Source organism: Lissotriton helveticus, chromosome 4_1 (genome assembly GCF_964261635.1).
Source record: "Lissotriton helveticus chromosome 4_1, aLisHel1.1, whole genome shotgun sequence".
NCBI lineage: Eukaryota > Metazoa > Chordata > Amphibia > Caudata > Salamandridae > Lissotriton > Lissotriton helveticus.
Genome location: NC_136063.1, coordinates 385034193 through 385058302, shown reverse-complemented (window position 1 = coordinate 385058302; position 24110 = coordinate 385034193). Strand labels below are relative to the sequence as shown.

The 24110-nt window shown below is 43.8% G+C and overlaps 1 protein-coding gene across 5 annotated transcripts in view; it reads left to right on the top strand.

The window, feature by feature from the left end:
• OXR1 (oxidation resistance 1) overlaps window positions 1–24110 on the top strand; it is a 1544927-nt gene that overhangs the window by 914170 nt on the left and 606647 nt on the right. For all 5 annotated transcript variants that reach the window (XM_078686888.1, XM_078686887.1, XM_078686886.1 and 2 more), the window contains one exon: window positions 22638–22720. In XM_078686888.1, coding sequence (XP_078543014.1) covers window positions 22638–22720 — 83 coding nt within the window. The remainder of the gene's footprint in view (window positions 1–22637; window positions 22721–24110) is intronic.

Sequence of the window (24110 nt, the reverse complement as noted above, 5' to 3'; positions counted from 1 at the left end):
CACCCTGGCAATGTGACGCAACGACGTCCGATCTCTTGCGATCGTCTGACGAAGCAAATGTCTGATCTTGGCGATTTTCCGTGAGGGAAGACTGAGCGTAGCTCCGATTGAGTCTATCACGAAGCCTAGAAAGGTAAGTTTCTGAGAGGGAACCAAAGCAGACTTGGGACCGTTGATCACGAACCCCAATCGCTGTAGTAGGGAGACGGTCTGCTGAAGCTGACCCGCCAGGACCACTGGACACTGGCCCATCAAAAGAAGGTCGTCTAAATACACCAACATCCGAATACCCTGACCTCGCAGGTACTCCACCACCGGGTGCAGCACTTTCGTGAAGCACCACGGAGCTGAGGAAAGTCCGAACGGAAGGGCGGTGAATTCGAACACTGCGCCTTTCCAACAGAACTGCAGAAAACGGCGGTGTGGAGGGTGGATAGGGATGACCAAGTAGGCATCCTTGAGATCTAACCGAACCATCCAATCCAGAGGGAGAAGCACGTCCCGAAGGAGGTGTATTCCCTCCATCTTGAAATGCCGGTAGACCAACCACCCATTGAACTCCTTGAGGTTGATCACCGGGCGTTTGCCGCCATCCGTCTTGTCCACCAGGAACACATTGCTGATGAAACCAGCGGGGTGGCGCGTTGATCGACAGATGGCTCCCTTGCGGAGCAAGTCCTGAACCTCCCCGTCGATCAAAAGCGCGTCGGGTTCCGAAAAGACAATCGGCCGAGGCAAAACCTCTTGAAAAGGGTGATCGTAGAATTCTATGTGAAAACCACAAACGGTTTGTAAGACCCATGCGTCGGCAGTGAGCGATGCCCACTCCTCGTAAAAGGCTGCCAGCCTCCCCCCTATGGGAACCTGGTCCAGAAAAAGGACACTTACCATTGGTATTGTTGGGTCCAGGGTTCTTGCGGAAGCCTCTGCCGCCAAAGCGCTGCCCTCGTGTGGGATAGAAATTGTTGAAGTTGGCAGAGGTCTGGTACTGTCCTCTGCCGGAGCCTTGACCCCTGTTATTGGCATTCTGCCCTCGGCCGGGCGCGCGGCCCCTTCCGCGACCGGCCCCTCCAGAAAAACGCTGGTGAAAGACGCGTTTGATAGTGGACTGCGCCTTGTCCAACGAGGTAAAGGTAGAAACAAATTTACCTAATTCCCTGATAAAGGGCTCCCCAAAAAGACCACCCTGGGCTACCACACCTGCTTCAGACGAAGCCAAGTCCCCCAACTTGGGATCCAATTTGATGAGGAGGGAACGTCTACGTTCCGTGGAAAGGGCGCAGTTAGCGTTTCCAAGGAAAATTATCACCCTCTGGGCCCAGTTAGACAAGACCTCAGGGGAAATGACGGTACCATTGGCTTTCGCCTCCTCCGCCATGTCCAGAATTTTCGTGGCGGGCCCGACCGCGTCAAGGAGCTTATCCTGGCATGACCGCCAGGAGCGGTCAATGCCTTTGCGCGGGTCCTTCATAAACTTGGCCAAGAAAGTGGCCATTTTCGCATCTAACTCTGGGGTCAGGGCTACCTTACCCTCTAGAGAGGGCCTCGGACATTCACCCCGCAGGCAACCCCTAGCCTCATTCTCCAAGGGCTTGCGCAGGCGACCCGCTACAAACTTAGCCACGGTCTCACCCGGTGTCCAAGCCGCAGACCTCGGATGCACTAACTCATCCGGGTCCAACATGCCCGAACTATCCCGTGGTACGACCACAGCCGAGCCCGAGGGGCGCCACGAGCGCACAGATTCGCCATCGTCGTCCGTATCGGGGGAGGACAGCACTGGAGACGGGGGAGCAGTCCCCACGTCCAAGGAAGGGTCGGAGCCCGCTAGCGGCACAGGGGAGGCAGTAGACGCGTTAGCCAGGAAGGCGTCCCTAAGGCGTTCGAACGCATCCTTGTCCACCCCCTGTGCCCCCAACGGAGCACTTTCCCTACGTGGCAACTTAGGGGCCGGCGGGCCCTCACCCGAGGGACCCGGGAGGGCAGGCGAACTCTGCAAGTGGGCGGACGCCAACTTCTGGCACTCCTCAACAATACGTGCTGACAGGCGGTCCTCCATGGGCCCCACTATTTCAGTCACGCAGCGGTAAATCGAATTGTCAACCGCTTGGTAAAATTCATCATCCTGAAAAGAGGGGTTAGAGTCCTCAAAATAATTATTTTCCTCCATTCTAGCCATGTAAACCCAACAAGGAAGGGTGAGGAACTGCCTACCCCACGGGGTGTCTGAGGGCAGAATATGGGCAGTCCCCTAGGGCTGCAATGCAGTTATGGGCCAAGCACCTGGCAATAGGGGGCTGCACTGTGACCCCCCCAACGCGCAGACCCTCACTTGGACAGGGTCTAAGCCACCCCCACAGCGCGTTTACCACACAAAGTCAAATGCAGTGCATAACAAGCCTTCCGGCGTTTAACGCGGTCCAGGCCGCTGTACAGACCCTTAACAGGGCGTCTTATGAGCAAATAGGGACAGAAATACCGACCCGGGTCTACCGGGCGTGAAGGGGTGGCGAGGGCAAGGCTCCGGCGCTGACTGACTCCTCCGCGCGTCTCCCAGAGTGAGGAGAGCGCCGAGGAGCCAGCGAGACGTTTGGGCGCCCTCTGGCGGGCGTCTACCGCACCGCAACAACAACTGGGAAAATGACCGCGAAGGAGCGGAGAAAACGCTCCCGCGGTCGGGGCTCTGCAAGGCAAGACGCCGCGACGAGCCCCCAACGAGCGCTGACACAACGCGCAGTGAAATCCTTACACAGACATGCAATTGCAAGAGAAAAACAAAAGAGCACTTAACTGGCTGCGTGAGCAGCGAAGAAAGAGGGGGAAGTCGACGGAAGGACTGGCTTTCTACCCTGGTAGTGGACATAGTGGAAGGACTACGTTTGATGACACCAGGACTGATCATGGGACTTGTAGTTTTCTTTCAGTTTGTACAAGTGTTTTTGATGCTCTTTGTTCCTTTGAGCATGGTTGTACATTTGGTTTCCTGAGCTGCTGTGTGCAATATTCTAATAAAGCGAAGGAAGAATATAGCATAATCTGAAGCCTCCGGTCCTGACATAGAATCAAGATTTCATTAAAGACACGGAGGCTCACATTCTGCATTTATCTTTTAATTGCCACTCCTGCAGAAGCTTTAAGAACTTTAGAACAATACAACACAAACTAGAACCAGAACACATAAGCCATTAGTGGTCCATACAGACATTCCTCCTCTTTAAAATGCACCAGAAACTTTTCTTTACTGTAAACTCCTTATTCTCCTACATCCATACGTCCTTCCATATCTTCCATCTTATTTGGTCCAAATTCACAAAATCTTTTGAACATCATAAACCGTCTTAAAATTCTTGTGTAAACACCTCCTAATAACCTTATTCTATTTTGTTTTACACATTCTAAGGGTTGAGGAGGGTGTGATAATGTTAGCCTCCCTGTCTTTAATGAAATCTTGATTCTCTGTCCTTTTTAATTGGAGAATTGCCATTTCATTTGAAGACCGTAGGCTACCATTATCCATGTTGAAGGCCCTTCAACACCTCATTTCCCAACATGTTTAACCGGTCTAAAATAATGTTTCACAAATATCCCAACATGAACTCAGCTTACATAATATCCTCTAACCTTCCTCCTGAACAATAAGCCTTGATAGAATGTGCCTTAAATTCCGTAATATCAATGCCAGCTTGCTCAATTGTCCATTTTACCCATCTTGCAATAGTTTCATTACTCTCTGCCTTTCAAAGGTTCAACATATGAAATCAAAACTTGATTCACACCATCAGTACTGTTTTCCTCCACTCTATTTTTGTATTCTCTCAACTACACATAACTTCTTACATTCCTCATATTTTGGGTAAAACACATAAGAAGACATAGTCTTAGTTCTTGTCCAAATTTTGAAATGTGCCCTAACTGGAACATAAAATCTACCACTCAACTTCAAAGCCTTCACATCAGAAGCTGTCCTGCAAGAAATCAAACAGCAAAGCACACAACTTCATCGTAAGTCTTTTCAAGTCCAAGTATCTCTTTTCAGGCCATGACTCAAATAAATTCAGTAACATACTCACATCCCAAAGAACCTCATACCTAGCCCAGGGAGGTCTCCTTAATCTCATGCTCTTCAAAATCCTACACACTACGGCATTCCTACCCACTGACCTACCATCTACAAACACTTGAACTGCTGAAACAGCCGATCTGTAACAATTCAAAGTCCTGTAACTCATTTCTTTCTCAAACTTTTCTACCAAAACATTCATGACTTCCACTACAGTAGCTTCCACGGGATCCACATTTCTTTCCATGCACCAACCACTCCATATTCTCCATACTTCTTTGTATCTTCTTCTAGTTCCTGGTGGCCAAGACTCCTCGAGCATTTCAATAGCTTTGCTCGAAAGCTTTCTGAAACACTCAGATCTCCTGAAACCTTCCAAACAAGAAGGTTCAATACCCTGTCCGGAACCAAAGGATGTTCTTCGCCTTCTCAATTGATGAAAAGACCTGCTCTCACTGGAATCAAAAAAGGTATTGCACAACCAATTCCATTATTGAAGAGAACCAAACCGGAGATCCCCAAAACGGTGTCGCCACTACAGCCTGGCACCTCCCCATCCTCACTTTCAACAAAACTCTCTGGATCATCGCAAATGGGAGAAAAGCATAAACTCATTTCTTTCCATGTCTGCTGAGATGCAGCCACTGCGCACGCATCCGGATCTGGCATCCAACTGTAATAACGCTAAATCTGGTATGTCAATCTGCTTCCAGTCGCTGAAATCCTTGATGTTCCTTGAATTCCAGTCTGCTACAGTGTTCATTTCCCCAGGCAAATATTATACCTTCACCGCAATCTTGTGTTCCATACAAAAATACCCAAACTCTTTGGCTAACTCGGACAACTGACATGATCTGCTCTCCCCTAAAGGATTGATATAAGCCACTACAGAGATATTGTCCATCTTTATCATCAAATTCTTCCCTTCCAGGACCCCTCTGAAACTCTTCACTACATAAAGACTGGCTCTTAATTCTAAACAATTTATATGATTCCTCCTCTCATCCACAGACCATAAGCCACTTGTCTGATTCTCTCCCAATCTCCCCATCCTTTCAAACTCTCCTCCGTCTCCAAAACAAAGTCTGATACACAGCCAAAAATTACTCGACCTTTCCAGGCCTCCAAATTTTGAAACCACCAGTACAATTCCCCTTGTGCTTCTAGATTCAGATATACTCTGTCCCTATAACATAAACCTTTCCTCAGGGCTTCCCCTTTCACTCTTTTCAAAGCATAATAGTGCAAAGACCCAGGGAAAATTGCTTGAATTAAGGATGATAACAAGCCTATCTTACAAGCTAAATCCCTCAAACTAAGATATTTTTTTCTCAAAACCTGACAAATCTCCTTCTTTATTTTCTTTATCTGTTTTCTGGAAGTTGTAACTAAACTTGCATTGCATCTATCTCGAATCCCAAAAATTCTAACTTCTTCTTAAGAACAAAAATTGACTACTCAACAATTTATTAAAAATCTCACCACCTCCCCCCCCTCCACCTAGAAGTCTATACTGTCAGCAAATACTTCTGCAACTGATCTGTGTCTTGAGACATAATTAAGATGTCATCCAGATAAACTGAGTCTTATGCCCCTTTCTCTCAAATATCTCATAACAGTTCTCATTATCTTTGTGACGCACAATGGAGTGGAAGATGAGCCAAAAGGCAGGCACAAAAATTGATATAACCTCCCTTCCATCGGAACTGCAGAAATCTCTGACTGTTCTTCTCCATAGGAATAGTAAAATATGCAGCCTTCAGGTCCAGTTTTACTAACCAGTCCCCTTTTTGCAACATATCTCCTAGACAATTAATCCTTCCATCTTGAAGTGTCTGTAAACTACATATTTGTTTAAATCTCATAGGTTGATAACTGATCTCCAACCTTTGTCCTTTTTCTGCACCGGAAATAAATTGCTTATAAATCCTCTCGCACAATCTTTTACCTGAATAATTGCTCCTTTCTGAAGCATACCTCTATCTCTGCATCTATAATCTCCATCTTTTCCCTCGACAAACAAAATTCCCTGTGTTCCCTTACCTGTCGAGGAACCTCCATGAAATTTATTTCTAGAACCTGAACGGTTCTGATGATCCAATGATCTTGTGTGATCTTTTCCCATACCTTTACAAAACCTTTTAAAAGCCCACCTACCTTTCCTAGGTTAAAACCAGAAACAATCTCCGTACTCAACTGATCCCTGGAAACCACATCTAGTTCCTCTGCCTGTTCCTGTACGCATACAATACTAGTTATTGTACTAGGACCTTTGTATACCCCGGCCAGTTGAAGGTCCCAGTGTACTGGGCCTTCCAAAAACTCCAGTCCCAAATACCTTCCTCATATTAACTTGGGCCTTGTCTAAATCCGTAAAGATCAAAACATACTTCCCAATACTTTTCATGAGACCTTTACCGAAAAGTAAACCCTTTGCTTCCGCACTGGGTTCCTTATCTGACATGCCACCCAATTTGGGGCTTATCTTCATTAGAATCACCTTCCTGCGTTCTGTCATCAAGCCAGCATTCGCACCCCCAAGTAGTACAATAGCCCTCTGACTCCAGCCTCTCAGCGACTCTAAGTTCAATTCACTCTCTTTTATGGGCGCCTCCTCATCCATATTGAATATCCTAGCCAAAGGACCAACGATATTCAATACCTTATCCTGGCATTGCTTCAGGGAGTGTTCTAACCCTTTCATAGGTTCTCTACCCATTCTAAATAAGAAACTTATCTCTAGGTCCAAATTTGTAATCATGCAAACTTTCTCCTTTATCACGGGTCTTGAGCATTCTGCTTTCAAAACCCTACATACTTCCTTCTCTAAGAGTTTCCTTATCCACTCCTTTATGAACGTACTCGCATGCTCCATTGGCCACCAATCGCCACTTCTCGGGTGTCTGATATTTAAAGGAGAAAACATCTCCTCACCCAAGGGTTTTCTCAGAACTTCTTTTGTATCTAATCCTATATTCTCCACATATTCGTCATCAACAACTCTCCCCTGGGAAATATCTAGAATGTACTCCTCTTGATCCCTGCTCTCAATAGACGCGCGCTGGCAGTGGCGAGAGATACTGCTACTTAGCATTTTAATTGGTTTTATGCTGTCCTATTTTGCCATCATTTTAAAACAGACTTGTATTTGTATTTTTACCTGCACTTCTGACTTCAGCTCCACTCCCCGGTCCACCGCGAGGCCTGACCTTGGGTTTCTGACCGAAACTTGGCTGAAGCCCCACTCTGTTCCCTCTATCCCCCTCGCATTGCCTGAAAGTTACAGGCTTGCCTGAATGGATAGACAAAACAAAATGGGGGGCGGAATTGCCATAGCATATAGAGACACTATTCAGGTCAAGCAGTGACCCTATAATGGAAGTCATGATATTTCGTATAGATCTCTCACCCCATTCTAGCTGGAAGGGGGCTCTTGTCTATCGACTCCCTGGTCCTTTAACCGGATTCTCTCTTAACCCCTTCGGTGCTCATGACGGAACGGTTCCGTCATGAGCGTCGGTTGGCCTGTGCTCATGACGGAACCGTTCCGCATGGGTCCATAGGTTCTTTAGAACCTTCAGCACCGCAGAGGAATTCGCGCAGCACTGAAGGGGTTAAACTGACCGAGCTAATTGCTCCTCACGTGATCGCGAGCAATAATTTTTTGCTGCTGGGAGACTTTAATATTCACAGTGAGATTGGTTCCAATGCTGACGCTGCGACTCTGCTGTTGGATCTAGCTATGCTAGGTCTCACCAAGCGTAATGATGGACCTACGCATTCAGCTGGTCACACCTTGGATATTATTTTTTCGAACTCCCCCATGTCCTCTGTGTGCCCCCACAGCCTTTACTGTGGACTGACCATGCGTCAGTTAAATTTTCCATCCAGGTCCCTAAAAAGTCAGTTACCATCAATCCCGTTATGTACCACTCTCGGAGACAATGGAAGCGAGTTACCCTGGACAGTTTCCAAGCTTCTTTTGTAGACCCTCAGTTCTCAGAATCTGAGAACATAGAGGAGGCTCTGACCAGGTATAATCTGGCAGTTCTAGTGCTATTCACCAGCTAGCGCCTTTGAAATCTTTGCATAGTATTCAAAGGCGCACCCAGAACGCGTGGTATTTCCCCTATGCTTCGTGCCCAAAAACGAATTTGCAGGAAACACGAAAAGCTGTGGTGTCTCACTCGTAAAAAGGAAGATAGAGACAGGTTCTATGCTTCACAGGCCGATGGTCATGGGAAAATCAGAGCAGCCCGCAAATCCTATATAGCACTTCAACTAGATCAGGCCCAAAATGACCCTAAAGTGCTATACCATGTCTTACAGTCCTTTACAAACCCAAAAGCATGTGAAATACTAGAGGCTCCTACACAAAAACTATGTGATGACATCGGAACCTTTTTTACACCAAAAATTGAGCTTATTTATGACAAAATAAGCGTGTCAGAAAGGCAGACTGTAACCAACATGCCACCCGATACTCCTTTGCAATTAGCCACTCAGCTGCTGAAAAGTTTTCCCCCGGTCACGCAGGCAGAGGTAGAATTACTGATACGTACCGTTAAATCAGGATCACCTCTAGACGACATTCAGACAAAGATCACGGATTCCCTTGCCTGTCATCTGTCACCCTCCATAGTCTATCTCCTCAATCTTTCCCTGAGAGAGGGTCGTGTTCCTTTGGAATGGAAGGCAGCACAGGTGATGCCTATTCGCAAGAACACCAAGGCCCCATTGACTGAGCTCTCAAATCTTCGCCCTATCTCCCTACTCCCTTTCCTGAGCAAGATACTGGAGAAGCATATAAACACTCATCTCTCCAAGCATGTCGAACAGACGGGTAGTCTTGATCCTTCACAATCCGGTTTTTGGCCTAAGTACAGCACAGAATCCGCCCTACTAGAGGTCACCGATAACATCAGGATGACCCTAGATAGAGGGCATTCTACGATTCTGGTGCTGTTGGACTTATCCACCGCATTCGACACAATCTCCCATCAGGTACTGCTCTGGAGATTGAAGGAGATAGGCCTTAGAGATGAAGCCCATCAATGGCTGACGAGTTTTCTTTCTTCTCGGTCGCAGGCGATCAATTTGGGCTCGTATCGTTCGGCAGTAACAGAACTGACCAAGGGAGTGCCACAGGTCTCTTGCTTGAGCCCGACGTTGTTTAATATCTATGTGGCCCCCTTGGCCAGTCTGTTAAGGAGCTGTGGGTTTACCCCCATCTCCTATGCCGACGATACCCAGCTGCTTTTTCCTTTAGCAAAGTTCACTCCTGAAGTCCAGGTTACCTTCTCCTCAGGAATGAGAAGGATTTCGCAATGGATGAGGAGTAATTTCCTGCAGTGCAACATGGGAAAGACTGAGATCATGCTCTTTGGTGAGGCCCAACTATTATGGAATCCCAATTGGTGGCCAACAGACCTGGGCACCCCTCCTGCGCCAAAGTCCTGTGTTAAAAACCTGGGTATTTGCCTAGAACAGGCCCTCACCATGAAAAAGCACGCTGTCCAGACAGCTGGCTCCTGTTTTCATGTGTTGGGCCTGTTGCGTCGCATTCGTCCTTTGCTCCCGGACTCCACTCGGAAAACCCTGACCCATGCACTTATTTTAAGTCGCCTGGATTATTGTAATAGCCTGCTGGTTTCTGCAAATGAGGCTGCCCCTGACACACCACAGGTGGTTCAAAACACGGCGGCTCGCATGATTGTAAATGCCCCCTCAAGAACCGCTTCCCGGCCCCTGTTTTATCAGCTTCACTGGCTCCCCATACGAGAACGAGTGCAGTTCAAAGTTTGCTGTACAATATTCAAGGCTTTGTCTAGGTCCGGCCCTGCCTACTTTGCTGATAAGTTCACATCGTATGCCCCTCGGAGGCTCCTCCACTCTTGATCTAAATCCTTACTAGAGGTACCCAGGATTAAAAGAGCCAGACAGGGTGGGAAGGCCCACTCATATCTGGGTCCTCACTACTGGAACAAGCTCCCCTTACAATTAAGACAATGTACCGATTATTTACACTTTAGGAAGCAGCTTAAGACCTTTCTCTTTTGTTTTTGATTTCTAGCAGATAGCTCTTTGTATTTCTCACACTTGAAGCCTGTCCAGTCAGCGCAGAGATACCCCTCCGGGGGTAGATTCTGGCGCTTTATAAATAAATCAATAAATAAATAGTAGACAGTCTCAAACAGAAGTTATCAAATTCTTTATCCATTGTTTCACTAAGGACACTTAATTCCTTGCGTGCCGCTAAGGACACCTTTCCTTTTTATGCCGCTTAGGACAGCTTTCCTATTTGGGGCGTCAGAACCACCCTTATTACTTTTTGTTAACTCTACTTCTTTAATATGTTTACTCTTTTTCTACCTTTTACCTCCTCTTATTCTTCGCTCCTCATCCTCAGATGCAGAAAAGAATTCCTCACCAGATTCCCTTTCTTTCCTCTTTTTTTTCAGACCCAATGTTGTCTAGTTTTCTTCACCTGAACTGTCATTTCTCTCTCAATTCTTTTTTTAATCAGCTCTTCAGTAAAATTGTCACCAGACACACCTCCACTCGGGTTCTGTTCGGCATCCATGCTTATAACCTCAAAAAACTAACTAAAGATCTAACCTCTAAATCTCTAAAATACTGCTATTCTAGCTCCCTCATAATTACGCTCTAGCGACTCCAACCAGCAACTCTGAAAAGACTGTTGACCTGCCTTAACAGTTCAGCCGTCATTCCTGAATTTGCGTTGCTGTTGAGCATATGCAAGGTTATGCTTTGTTGCCCACTTCAATATGGCTGACGTAATCATGCGAGACTACGGTAGCCTTGAGGGTTCCTTTTCCATCTGACCCACACTGAGCCAACTTGCGTGAAGCAGATAGCTTGGAAGGAGAGCTCTGCTTCTACCTCATGCGCGAATCAATTTCAGCTCGGCACGCAAGCCCAGATGTGTGTAGTAAGTGCTTATTTCTTTAAGAGCAATAGTAGAACATTATACATGCAATGGAATCCTGTATATGTAATCACTGTTGTTGTAGTGCTATAGAATGTTATTATTCAGTTGGTTGTGCAGTCAGCTACACTGAGCTGCTTGTACCTTTTGTTCCTGTACCTTTTGTTCCTGGATCTTACATATTCAATAAATTGGATATTCTACCCTACATGACTATTTCGATTCGTTCAAGGATACTACAATTTTTGGCGACGAGGATGGGATTGAATTGATTCAAGAAAAACTTTGGCATCGTTTTTTTTTTACTCTTATGGACTACGTCGTGTGAGTACTTTATCCTATTCTACTCCTTTTGAGGATCTACGGTGTCACTGACTGTTTGCTTGAAGAATTTGAGCTGACTGCTTTCAAATCGCTACACTGTGAAACTTCTGTGAGCCTTTTTGTGTTATTTCTACCTTTTCCCGAAAACCACTGACAGTTTGGATGCGAGCGTGAAACACTTACTTTTAAAAGCATCCGCGTGTGTCTCTCGTGCAGCGCCTCGCTCCTGACCCGCATTCCGCTCAACGCGTCTACTCAACGCGTCAACAGCAAGGGGATAGAGTTCTCCTCTACACGTCAGACAAGACGTCACCGCGCACGTAAGAAAGTACGACATCGCGCACAGGGTCACGCATAGCCGCCATTTTGGGGAAAAGAAAGGTTTCAGTTTCCATGACAACCGAACGAGTTGTCTTTGCCGAGTGAACACCGGTTCGTTTTTCTGGCATTTTAGGTCGATTAATTGAGTGGAAACGGCGGCGATTTCTAAAGGCCCTTTCTTATTCAGTTGGTTGTGCAGTCAGCTACACTGAGCTGCTTGTACCTTTTGTTCCTGGATCTTACATATTCAATAAATTGGATATTCTACCCTACATGACTATTTCGATTCCTTCAAGGATACTACAATGTCCTTCACAAGACCAGCAACACCGCCTCATGCCGAGACACCCGGCTCAAGTCAACGCGCGACAGCATTCTGAATCTTTTTCAAGGGGCAACAAGATAACTGCCAAGCCCAGTTATGTCACAGTAAAATATAAACCTTGTCTATTATTATTTAATTAAAGTATAAGGCTAAGCTTCAAAATGAATACACTCTTCCTGAAATATATCTAGCGAAAAACTAACTAAAACAACACCATCTAGTTAAAAAACACGCTTCTATAAATTAGAAGCTTGTTTAAACCGTTTAAAATAAACAAAGCTAATGTCATATCCCCAAATCAAATAAACAATGCCATTATCAATTCCCCAAATCTCTGTTTTTCCCCAACTATATTCCCTTCCAGTAAAGAAAAAATATATGCTTATATCCTCAGGAGCAGCATTTAAAAGGGGAGGAATATTATGTGCATGGACTACTTATGGCCTATGTGTTCTGGTTCTAGCTTGTGTTGATTTGTTCTAAAGTTCTTTAAAGGTGCTGCTGGGGTGGCAACTCCAAGATAAATGCATAATGGTAGACTCCAGTCTTGAAATGAAATCTGTTTAAAAAATGACTGCTACTAGATTAATTATGGTCTGTATTTCTTTTACTTTATTAAGCAGTGGAAATGCATTGATTTGAATACCCATGGAAACAGAAGTAAGGCAGTATTTGTGGTATCCTACTGGCACACACCTGTTAGATAGGTATATAGAATGACTGTGTGGGCTATTGACTACTCATTTTGCAAGAATTAAGCTATTATGCAGCATGTGTGGCAGAGCGCAATTCAGCTAAAGAGCTTAAGACTTCCGTTGCTTAATATTTTCCTTTTCGTGTCCCTTTATTTTAATCTCTTCTGGTGGAATCTACCCTCTGGTTGGTAAATAGGAGAGAGCCTGGATAAAGTATAAGGCTACTCTCGTGTAGCAAGAGTGCCATCAGCATAATTCAAACAAGGGAAATGCTCCCCTCCCCTACTTAGTTAGTAAAAGATGCCATTTTGTCACTCCTTTACTACTAACTATAACTCCCACAGCTGCTAATTATAGATTTAAAAGAATGGCTTTTTAATTTGAAATGAATTGGCAAGAAAGAATGAGGCGCTTGTGTGGGGATGGTGAGTGATGAAGGTTTGGAAAAAATGCAAGTACTTGTACGATTTTTATGGATGGAATACATAAACATTCCCATTGGACCGCTCTGTAGTTTTCACAGTTTAGGGTCCAGTTAGATGTTGATTAGCTACAAATATTGTAATTTGTTCAAGGGTTGATTTTAACAGGTATCCCAGATTTTGTGCCTAGCTACTTCTGCTCATTCAGAACAGTTTATTCCCTTAATTGAATGGTTATGTTTTATGTTATGTAATGTAAATGTTATGTAAATGTTAATGTTATGTAAATGTTAATGTTAATGTATATCACGCACAATTACTCGTGAGTATCATGGCGCGCAAAGTTAGCATGACCTGAGGAGCAAGGAGATTAAACCAGCTAGTTAAAGAGGAAAGTTTTAAGTTGTTTTTTAAACAACCTAGAGTCCTTAATATATCGTAAATCCAAGGGGAGGGAGTTCCATGCTGTGGTTGTTTTCATGGAGAGAGACTGACCTCCAAGCCGCATCCAAGGAATCTGGGAATCACCATTCGGCATTGGGTGGCTGAGCGCAGAGACCTGCTGGGAGCATAGAAAGCAAAGCGCTTCCTAAGGTGTGTTGGTCCAAGACCATGCAGGGCTCTGTGGGCCAGAGTGAGAGCTTTGAATTGCACTCTGTGGGCCACAGGGAGCCAGTGTAGATCTCGAAGATGCTGTTTTAAGCTTGATCTTTTGGAGATGTTAAACAGAAGTCTAGCCGTGGCATTCTGAATGGTCTGCAATTTTTTTTACCAGATAGCCGGAATGCCAATTTACAGGACATTGGCATAATCAATGCGAGAAAGAATAAGAGCCCGGGCGACCATTTCCTTAGTTGGCCTTGGAAGTAGGGGGAAGAATCTACTTGGAGATTTAAGAGTGCCGAAGCACACTCCAGTGAGTTTCTTGATTTGCATTGAAAACCGAAGGTCTTCTCCAAACCATACCCCCAAGTTCTTAGTGGAGAAGTGTGGCTCAGTGGTCAGAGGCGGCAGACCTGGAAGCTGAGATCGGCCGTGGACCAGGGTTCGATTCCACGCCTCGGCGGGTCTCGGGCTCTAAAAAAAATTCCACGGACTCGATAATTCTCGCTCCGGTGCCTGCTCGACTCCTGGGGTCTGCGACTCTGGGCAATAGCTTGCTTAATCTCCACTACGGCCCCTCGCGGCGGGATGCCTGGCTTTCACCTTGTGGATACCCTGCCGGGGTATCTCACAGGGGAATACCAGGACGGGTTCCCTAAGCAAGCGCTTAGATACCGTGTCGGTGATTTGCGCTATATAAATACATGTACATTTACATGTACATTTGCTGGGACACCCTCAGAGTTGGATTGAGGGAAGTCAGGTGGCCACATAGATTCTCTAAAGGCAGGCTTGAACTGACCGTACAGAAGGATCTCTGACTTATCCTCGTTGCACTTCAGTTGGGCAAGTGCAAGCCACTGAAACACCGATGCAAGACATTTCTGGGCAGATTCGGTCGACGGGTCAGAATCTTTCCAGGTAAATAGGAGCTGGGTGTCGTCCGCATATGCTATTATTTTTGCTCCCAGCTCTTCTGCCAGAAAGATCAACGGAGTCAAGTAGATATTAAAAAGCAAAGGGCTCAGAGTAGAACCCTGTGGGACTCCCGTGGATATTTTCCTGGCAGCCGATGAGAAAGCTGGCATCCAGACCTGCTGGGTGCGTTCTTCAAGAAAAGATTTCAGCCAATCCCACGGGGGGGGCAATGATGCCAATGTCTGAGAGTCGGGTAAGAAGTAATTGGTGGGGCACAGTATCGAATGCGGCAGAGAGATCAAGTAACACCAGAGCTGCTCTGCCGCCTGCGTCCATAAATTCCCTAATCGCCTCAGCCATTTCCGCCAGTGCAGTCTTGGTGCTATATGACGCTCTAAAGCCGAATTGTGCCGGGTGAAGAACACCAGATGCTTCCACATAAGCCTCAAGCTGACGAAAAGCCAACTTTTCGCAAACCTTAGACAGTGCCGGGAGGAGAGAGATGGGACGATAGCTGGCAAGTTTAAGCGGATCCAAGGAGTTTTTTTTTTAAAGTGTCAGAAGCTTAGCCTGTTTCCAAGTTGAGGGTCCAGTAGCAGTCTGTAGAGATAGATTAATAATCGTGGTAACCTCGGCAACCTCAGCCAGAACTCCAGCTGGACAAGGGTCAGTTGGAGAGCCCGACTTGAGAGATTTGAGAATGGCCAATGAATCAGACCCAACTATGGGCATGAACTTCATAAATCGAGGCGCTGAGGGGGTGGGGACTGAGGGGGGCAGAGGAAAAAGATCCCTTGACTCCCGGGTACCCGTCCTCAGGCTGTCTTGAATAGTCTGTATTTTTTTAATAAAAAAAGAAGACCGCTCCTCACACCATTGCAATGAGGCTGGAAGGGCTGATTGTTCAGCACAAGGAGTCAAAAAGCTTCTAACAATGGAGAAAATCTCCTTGCTATTGTTGTTGGCCGTAGCAATCCACTCCGCATAAAAACTACTCATCGCCTCCCTTATGGCTGCATAGTAGTTGCTCTGGGCTTTGCAAAGAGCAGATTTGGCCAGGGGGCAATACTCCCGACGCCAGCATCGTTCAAGTTTTTTACAGCCCAGCTTGAGCACTCTAAGAGAGTCAGAGTACCAGGGTTTAGGTGGAAATAGTCCCGGTCGTTTATTTGGCCGGAGTTTTGAGGCAGAGTCAGCCCCATGGATGATCCAGGTATTAAAACTCTCTACCACACCTTCAAGACCATAGGCTGCTGGTGGGCGCGAGAGTAAGAGGACCTTAGAGAGGGCTGGAATATCAATCTTCCGAACCGGCTTACTTTGGGCCATGACTGGCGGGCCAGGGGGTTTCCCTATAGTCCAGGAGAACCGGATCAGATAATGATCAGACCAAGTGACCTGAAGGGGGTCAGTAACGGACATGGCTAAATTGAAAAACACTAGATTGAGCGTATGTCCTCCCTTGTGAGAGGGAGACTTGATCCACTGAGTCAGTTGTGCCAGGTCAAACAAATCCATTAATTCTCTGGAATCAGGAGCCTCCGGGCAATCTAAATGGATGTTGAAATCGCCCAAGAGGAGGTAACATGAGAAGCGAAGAGCAAGGGGAACAATGACATCATCCAGGGCTTTCAGAAATGTTCTGGAAGGACCAGGGGGCGGTAAACTAAAGTGCCACCCAGCGTGTAATGGGGGGACATAGCAATGGTGAAGTCAAGGGCCTCCCCATCCACTAGCCCCACAGATGGCTTGTTGGAGAATGCCCAAGTGTCCCTGAACACCACTGCAAGCCCGCCCCCTTTCCCAATTTTACGATCTGCTCTCACAGTTTTATAGCCCGCGAGAATGGCCAGCTCGATCACACTGGCGCGGTGTTCATTAAGCCAGGTTTCAGTTATAAATAGAACATCTAGATATTCATCAGAGAGGAGCTCATAGATGTCCGGAGCATGTTTCACCATAGAGTGGGAGTTAATAAGCGCAGCTCAAATCCTATTCTCCCTCTCAATTCCAGAATCAGAGGCTGACAACTTAGTATGGAAATGAAATTGGCATGTGGGACAAGTCCTATGAAAACTGTGAAGGACAGCCCACTGATTTTCCCCCCTCCGCTCTCCCCCCCCTTGCACTTGGTGTTATCAAGCGCCAAAAGTTCCTTAGGGCTGAAGGGCCTCCGACCATCCTGATGCTCACACGTGTGCCGGGCAGCCTGGCTGGGGCTAGACGCTCCGGGGCACGGCTGTGCGCATACGGGATTGCCTATGGTTGACGAAACAAGTGAAAAAGGAAAACTGTATTTATCACATTTAAATGGTGGTAGTCTTGCCTCCCAAAGCACCAACTGTGTTTGAAGCTTAACTGAGATGGTTATCTCCCCCCCTACCAAAACGGCTTTTGAATTTAAATCTTATAAAGTGCACTAACACTCCCAAAGGAGCATCCTGGCTATGCTGAAAAAAGCAACTCACTCATGCGAAACTATACTGAAGGAAGAAACTAGATCAAAGGATAAGAGTTGCAGGGGACTGCAAAAAGCTATGTCTTCAAGGGCTGGCCAATGGGGCAGCATGCATAATTAAAGAGCTCTTCTGAACAGCTGATTAGATTGTTTAAAGCTTTGTTTTTACCAAGACTGCACAACAAGTTTGGCCCCATGCTCTCAGTCTTCTTGTCCGTCCTCTATCAATAAATGTAAAGGATTTTATTTGGGGATAAAAAAACTCCATAACTCTGAAATGTCCTGTTTTCCACTTTGTCTCCTGTCTCAATTTGCCCTTAGCACTCTTACCTGTGGTACTGAGGAAATGGTGCTGATCCAGTGCTCAGGAGTTACATCTGGGTACCTCGACGATCTGTGCATTGCTTTTGTGTTTGTGCTTGGTTCCTGTGATCTTACCTTGATTGGCTGAGCTTATTAAGTTGTCTTTTCCTTCTAGGCTCATGTGGTCCAGTTGATCAGATTCTAGGGATGCTTTGCACGCTCATATGTTGGCAACCTGAAACCGATTATCCAACTGGACCAGCGTGCTCCTATTTTATTTTCTGTCTAACAACACAGGGTCTGGCTCTAATCAGCAAGGCTGAGCCTCTAATCAAAAATACAACAAAAACCTTGCCTGTACTGGTCCTTATTCTGAGACACAAATCATCAAGATGACAACATCAAATTAATCTTAACCTCCTCTGAACTTATTCAAAAATATCATTTTATTTTTCAAAAATCATTTTGTTTTTCACGTGTATCATGTATCATAGTTCAACTGTTTTTAACATTACACTATCACACGAGTGAGTCGTCTTTGATGTTGTGTATCATTGGTGTATTGACCCAAAGTCATTAAGTGTTTTTGTTTGGTCAAATGTTACTTTGGTCTTGTGGTGTAATGTTTAAAACTGTTGAACTATGATACATGATGCACTTTACCAACAAAATGATTTTTGAAAAATAAAAAAATATTTTTCAATAAGTTCCGAGGAGATTGAACTTCATCAGGGCTTTGTTCAATAATAAATTGTGGGGATGTTCAAGATCTTCTAAAAATGCTGTATATGCAAGGTGAGGCATGTATATTTTTCAAAGAATATGATTCCATTACATCCCAAGGTAAAAGAATTCAAAGAACACAATGGCCCATATTGAGGCCACGGGTAAAATAGCCCGTTACGTATGCCGTGGCGGTGAAACGTCACGACTCCAGCCGGATCATCAACAGTTGCATAGACAGCATTTTTAGAAGAACTTGAACATCCCTAAAATTTATTATTGAACAAATCTCTGATGGAGTTCAAGTATATACTGAACGAAACGCATTGGCTGGATGTTATGCGTTGGATTTGAATTGAAAAAATAAAGAAAGGATTAAAAGGATTATTTGACTGTACCCATATCTTTATTGACTGTGGACAACAAGTTTTGTTGGTGCACCGTTCCAAGAACCAAGAATTTTGTTCTGCGTTGCAGTTACACCAAACTGCGGAAGGTGCAGGAACTGTCGTGCACATCTGCATATAAAATATAAAATCAACAAAAAAAAACAGAATAGCGAAGTGCAGCACTGACAGTCCGCCGTCATGTGTGTTGTACTATTAATGAATTATTTAAACTAATATATTTTGTCCAGAATTGCAGAAGGGAACAGTAAGGTGTATATTAAAAGTCGAGGGTGACGGGGGTTTAGTGCCTGACAGAACTGGGAGAGGTAGTCACTATCCTGCAGTGCTGCATTTGACAGGAGTTCAAATTATCAAAAAGTTATTCCTCCTTTAAAACATAATTTTCAGAGTGCATCTTCTCTTCCTCTGTCCATGCATCTTCAGTAGTCCTTAGCGGGATGGTGGAAGTTTACAGAGTTATGCGTTTGAGTTTATAATTGTATGCTTGGAGAATGGTCTCCTCTTGCTTTCTACTGCTGTACCCCTTTATTCTTACCTTCTATACAATTGATATGAGTTCATACTACCATGTACCTTAATGAAACTGAAAGCATAGAAATGGGAATTTGCACTGTAAAATGGAGTGGAAACTGTGCGCTCTTCTAAAAATTGATTAGCTGCTTCTTGAAGCCTGTCAATGGAAAAATGACACCCTGAAATGCAAGGACGTTCACCCCATACATCTTCACCCACCATTACTTTGTATAGCTATCTTCTGTATCGTGTGGCGGAACTATCTTCATTTCCATCCTCATTGACTGCTGGCAGCCATTCAGAGAAGAACTTTCAAGAAATGCCCGTGCGTTGTTTGGTCTGTAAAATCACTGCCTCCTGTTTGCTCCTTTTTAGAGCATGTGAACAATGTTCGATTCATGCCTCAATTCACTTCCAGTTAACGCTTACAAAATAAATATTAAGTCACCAATCACCATTCTTTCCTTTTTCTATTCTGTTTAGAACTAATCAAATCCCACCTTTGCAAGATACCAAATGATAGCAGAAGATATTCTTACAACCTGTGACAATGCTTTATATAAATTACATCGGACAGCTTTCATTCACAATTTTTGATCAAAATATATAATTGCGTACTCTCCCGACTCGTTCACTTTGGCGCACCTAGGATCTTAAGAAACTCTGGTATCATGATAGGCCCAATTTGCAGAAAGATTATCAATTAAATAGGTAAGTCATGAAGGCCTTGAGATTTAAAAAGGGGAAGTACATTTAAAAAGGAAGGAGTTAGGGAGATTCCTTCCTAAAGCCGTGATTCAATAAACATATTTGTCTTTGATGGATGCAAGATGCAGACAGTACATTTTGCCTAATAAATGTATCTGCATTTATGTTTCGGAAAATAAACTTTCATATTTGCATGGTACAAAATAAACATTAACTTTCAAACGTTTGAAAGGTTTCGAGCAAGTAGTTTTGTAAAGCTTTCACTGCGTTCTATTTGAGAAACAAGTGTTCTGTAACTATAAATGTAAGTGTTTTCAATTTTATTGAAAAATGTAGAAATATTCAAGATTTGCTTTGTACATAGCTTGGCAGTCTTACTGAATGTAATATTAGATGGCGTATTTAAAATAAATTGATGCGAACATCCCACTAGATTCACTTTTGAAAGGAAAATTCGTCTAGCTAGACACTAAGTTAACATCTTCATCTCTATGCTAATTGGACTATAGATGTGTGCATTATTCTTTTGGGAAATTTAGTCTCTTTAGTTTGTTTTATGAATAATAATCTCGGTGGAGAGTCGACCTTTAAGATTTAAGAGCAGATCAGCAGTATGCTTTTTTTTTTTGGTAATTCATATGCCTGCAATATTTGTTCTATTATGGAATCTAGATGAATATCCTGTATCCTCCTTTGTTTTAACAGGTCCCGATCGACAGGGAGTCAGGGAAATAGTCCATATTGTTCGCTGTCACTTTTTTTTCTTCTGTGGTCTCATAGTTGGATTCGCCCCTGTGGCCTGACATTGTATTGGCAACTACGATCCCAAGTTGGAGGTAGGGTGCAATATACTAAAAGAAGTGACAATTATAGCGGTAGCTTAGATAAACCAGAGACCAGTCTGCGAAGAATTGTTTTGTGTCATAAGGTGAAAAGAGACTATAAAAAATTAGAAAAAGTGAAATCATAAAACCTGGAAAAGGGTCTGTCACAACAGCAAGTGCATTACTAACTAATGCTTCTTATGGCACTGTGGATTCTGCTAAAAAACATGGACTGTGTTGCTAGATATGTTCATGTAATCCGGTGGGATTCCACTGAAGCTTTCAATTTGATAACCATTGATAACTCACAACATTCATTGATCCTTTATATTGTTATTAGTGGCCTTCAGCAGATTGGGCAGCAAACTGTGGTCAGCCTGGGGATATTTATGCGAATGATTAAGGTTATAATATGATTGTCCAATGTAATAGGTATTGCATTGAAAGATCTATTATCTGGGGGCACAAGGCGGTTAAGTAAGGATGAATAGACCAACCAACCTATGAGATTACCCACCAGGTTCATCCATCCTCTCTAGCAGAGGTGGTTGTACTGTGTTTATGGGTCAAGACAAACTTCTTTGTTTATTTGTGGTCTTCTGTTTCAGACGTAAAATCAGTAAATACATTATAAAAACATCAGCACCCAGGAAGGTGAATATTCAAAGAATAGATCAGTAGACCTGACTTACTTTGTTGCCCTAGTAGCATTGTCTTACCCATACTAATTTGAAAGCAACCTACCAGAAAGTTCGCAAAACATTTGGTAGCTGTTTTTTTTTAATTCAGCAGTGTTGCCTTTGTCTAGGTAATACTTTTACATTTAGGCATATTCTAATTGCTAATACTTCTTTACTTTAGAAATGAGCTTTATGAAGGGTGTTCAAGTCTGTAGTTCAATCTCAACATTAATCCTGCAGCCATGAGTATCGTTTCCATCAGCTTCATGTCCCTACTCTATATATACACATTCACTAAGCTTGGATTTTATTTGTATTTAAATTAACATACAGTTGAATCCTTGTTAATTTGTTTATTCCGAGTGTGGTTAAATTATGCTTTATTTAGTCACGTAATAATTTGTTGCAAATATATATATTGCATATTTTCATTGACAAGATCCAGTTAAGTAAAGCATGCAAAACTGTTGTCATTACTTTACAAAATAACTTGGTTTCTTGTTGATATTTCTGTACCACTGTGTGATAGCAGAAAGTTGTACTTAAGTTTTGGATTTTCTAATGTTGCCGGAAAAGGAATGTGTGCTGTCTGTAGCCTAACGTGTGTCCACCCAGAGCTCAAAATAGTGCAGTCGACCAATTTGGGGCTCTGCATTACCAAAGCAAATTGCGTGTGTTCGTTTATACCAGGAAATGTTTTTCTCTACCTGCACTGCGATTTTTCTGATCCAAAGCCTTGTTCTGAAAATGGGGACTTCTGATGACAAAATACTGAGTTAAAAGAAATGCCTTTAACACAGGTTTGATAAATATGTTCGTTTTTGCCATGCAGGCGGTCTCCACAGCAGTTTTTTTTAAATAGTTGCATAAATGATATAGATTAAATAGAATATTTGGAATTTGACCCTGTGACAAAAATGTGTGAAAGAGCTGAATTTCTGTGACCTGTGGCTAAGTCCATACCAGGAAGTAGAAACATTCTTGTAGCTGGATTGATTTGAAGATCTATTTCCCGTCTTAATTAATATGACAGTAATGCTGAGCCAATAAAATCGTACAGACTATTTCAATATTGTCTCCGAATGCAAGGTTACCTTCCCCATCATGACAATTCACAATGTAGTCTATATGATGGTGCCACAGATACTTCTTTAAGTTAATTGATTCTCATTTGTCAGTCTTTATTTTGCTAAAAGAATCCTTAAAGCGTTCAAAGGAAGCAAGATCCCTTTCAGTCAGCTGAATGTTGAATACGTGCTGCACAGAGACGAGTCACAGCGAACACGCTGCTGTGTAGCCAATGAATTAGATGTCTGCCCACAAGGCTGTAGTCAGCAGCCTGTGACGATCCCGAGAGGAGAAAAATGAATTTAACACGCACCTTGCCTCTATTTATTCTAGATACTGGCCAGAAAAGGGCTCCTGATAAGAAAGATGGGCGTCGGATGTCTTTTCAAAGACCGAAAGGCACCATTGAATATACAGTAAGTAGTTTTTCGCTCACTCTGCTGTACTGATTTGACTTGTTTTTCTCAGTTACGGGGAGCAGCGGTGGTATGTATCTTGTACCAGTAAAACCGCTGTCCTACTGTCTCTTTAACTCGGAAAGCCTGCTCAGTGAAGGGGGATTGCAATGCCTGTTTGTGATTGGGTTTCTACGTTTTTTTTCTGGTAGTTTGTGAATGCATTGTTTCCTTGTCGAAATTGCAGCTTTTTTAGATCCTTTATGTCCGTGATTTCGGTTCATTGTTCACACTTTGAGACTTAAGCTGTTATTTATTTTAAAATATAATGTTTATCAAAGCACCGAGCCCCGGGTACTATTAAGCTTGCTCGCTCCTTTATCGATGACCTTCCAACGTTCGTCGGATCGCTCCCATTGATCTGAAAGGGACCGGTTGGAGCTCAGTTTCCAGCTCTGCCTGAAAATGGAGCCTTTCTCCAACGGCGGGATGCTCTTGAAATGACCCTCAAAGCTCGCTGCAGTCAAGTTTTCGCATTTCCTGGTTACCATGGGAAACCAACATGAGGGCAATCTGGTTTCTTTGATATTGCGAGTAAGTGATCAGGAAACAAAACTGATACGTTATCATTACTGCCCTCACGGCAACAGAGCCATATCTGGCATGTCTGTATGCTTATTTTAAGTTGCTGCAGTTCCACGTTCCAAAAGCCCTGTTAGAAGCCCATTGCCAGTTGAATCGCTGTTATGATACTTGCAAATCGTATTATTGTATATTATCCTTTATGAAATTGTCTTTTGTTTCCTCCAAAACACCATCCATTTTAAAGTGCTTTACTTTAAACATTTATACCGTTTTATATTTTTCATTGTGTTTGACTGTTTAACTTTAGGTGTATCAGTGGCCTGTGTCATTTTTCAAACTAAATTGTATTAGTTTATGCAAAAACAGAATACCGTTTATCTGCCGTATGACTGCCAGGATGCATGGTCAAAACCCGAGGTGTACACGAGGGCCACATCAATTCTACATGTTCAAGATATTCACAAGAGACATTTATATGCAATACATCCAAATGGCACTTTTTCTTTTCGTAATTTGTGGATATGTTTAAAATCTTTCATGGATATTATTATCGTTAAGGCATGTAAGCACATTTTTCTGTTTTCCTTGCAGTGCTTTTGTTTCAATTGGAACTTGACAAAAATGACATTATATTTCGGATCTTTTTTTTTTGTCCACCTACACTACCTTGACCTACTATGGCTATCCTTGGAAAACGTTTACAAATCTGTTTTTCTAATTCTCTTTGCTAAATCTGTATAGTGTGTACCAATGAATATGATCACACCCTCATGTGTCACAAGTCAAGTGAATACTAGCCCCTTGTGCCTTTTAGCAACGTACTTAA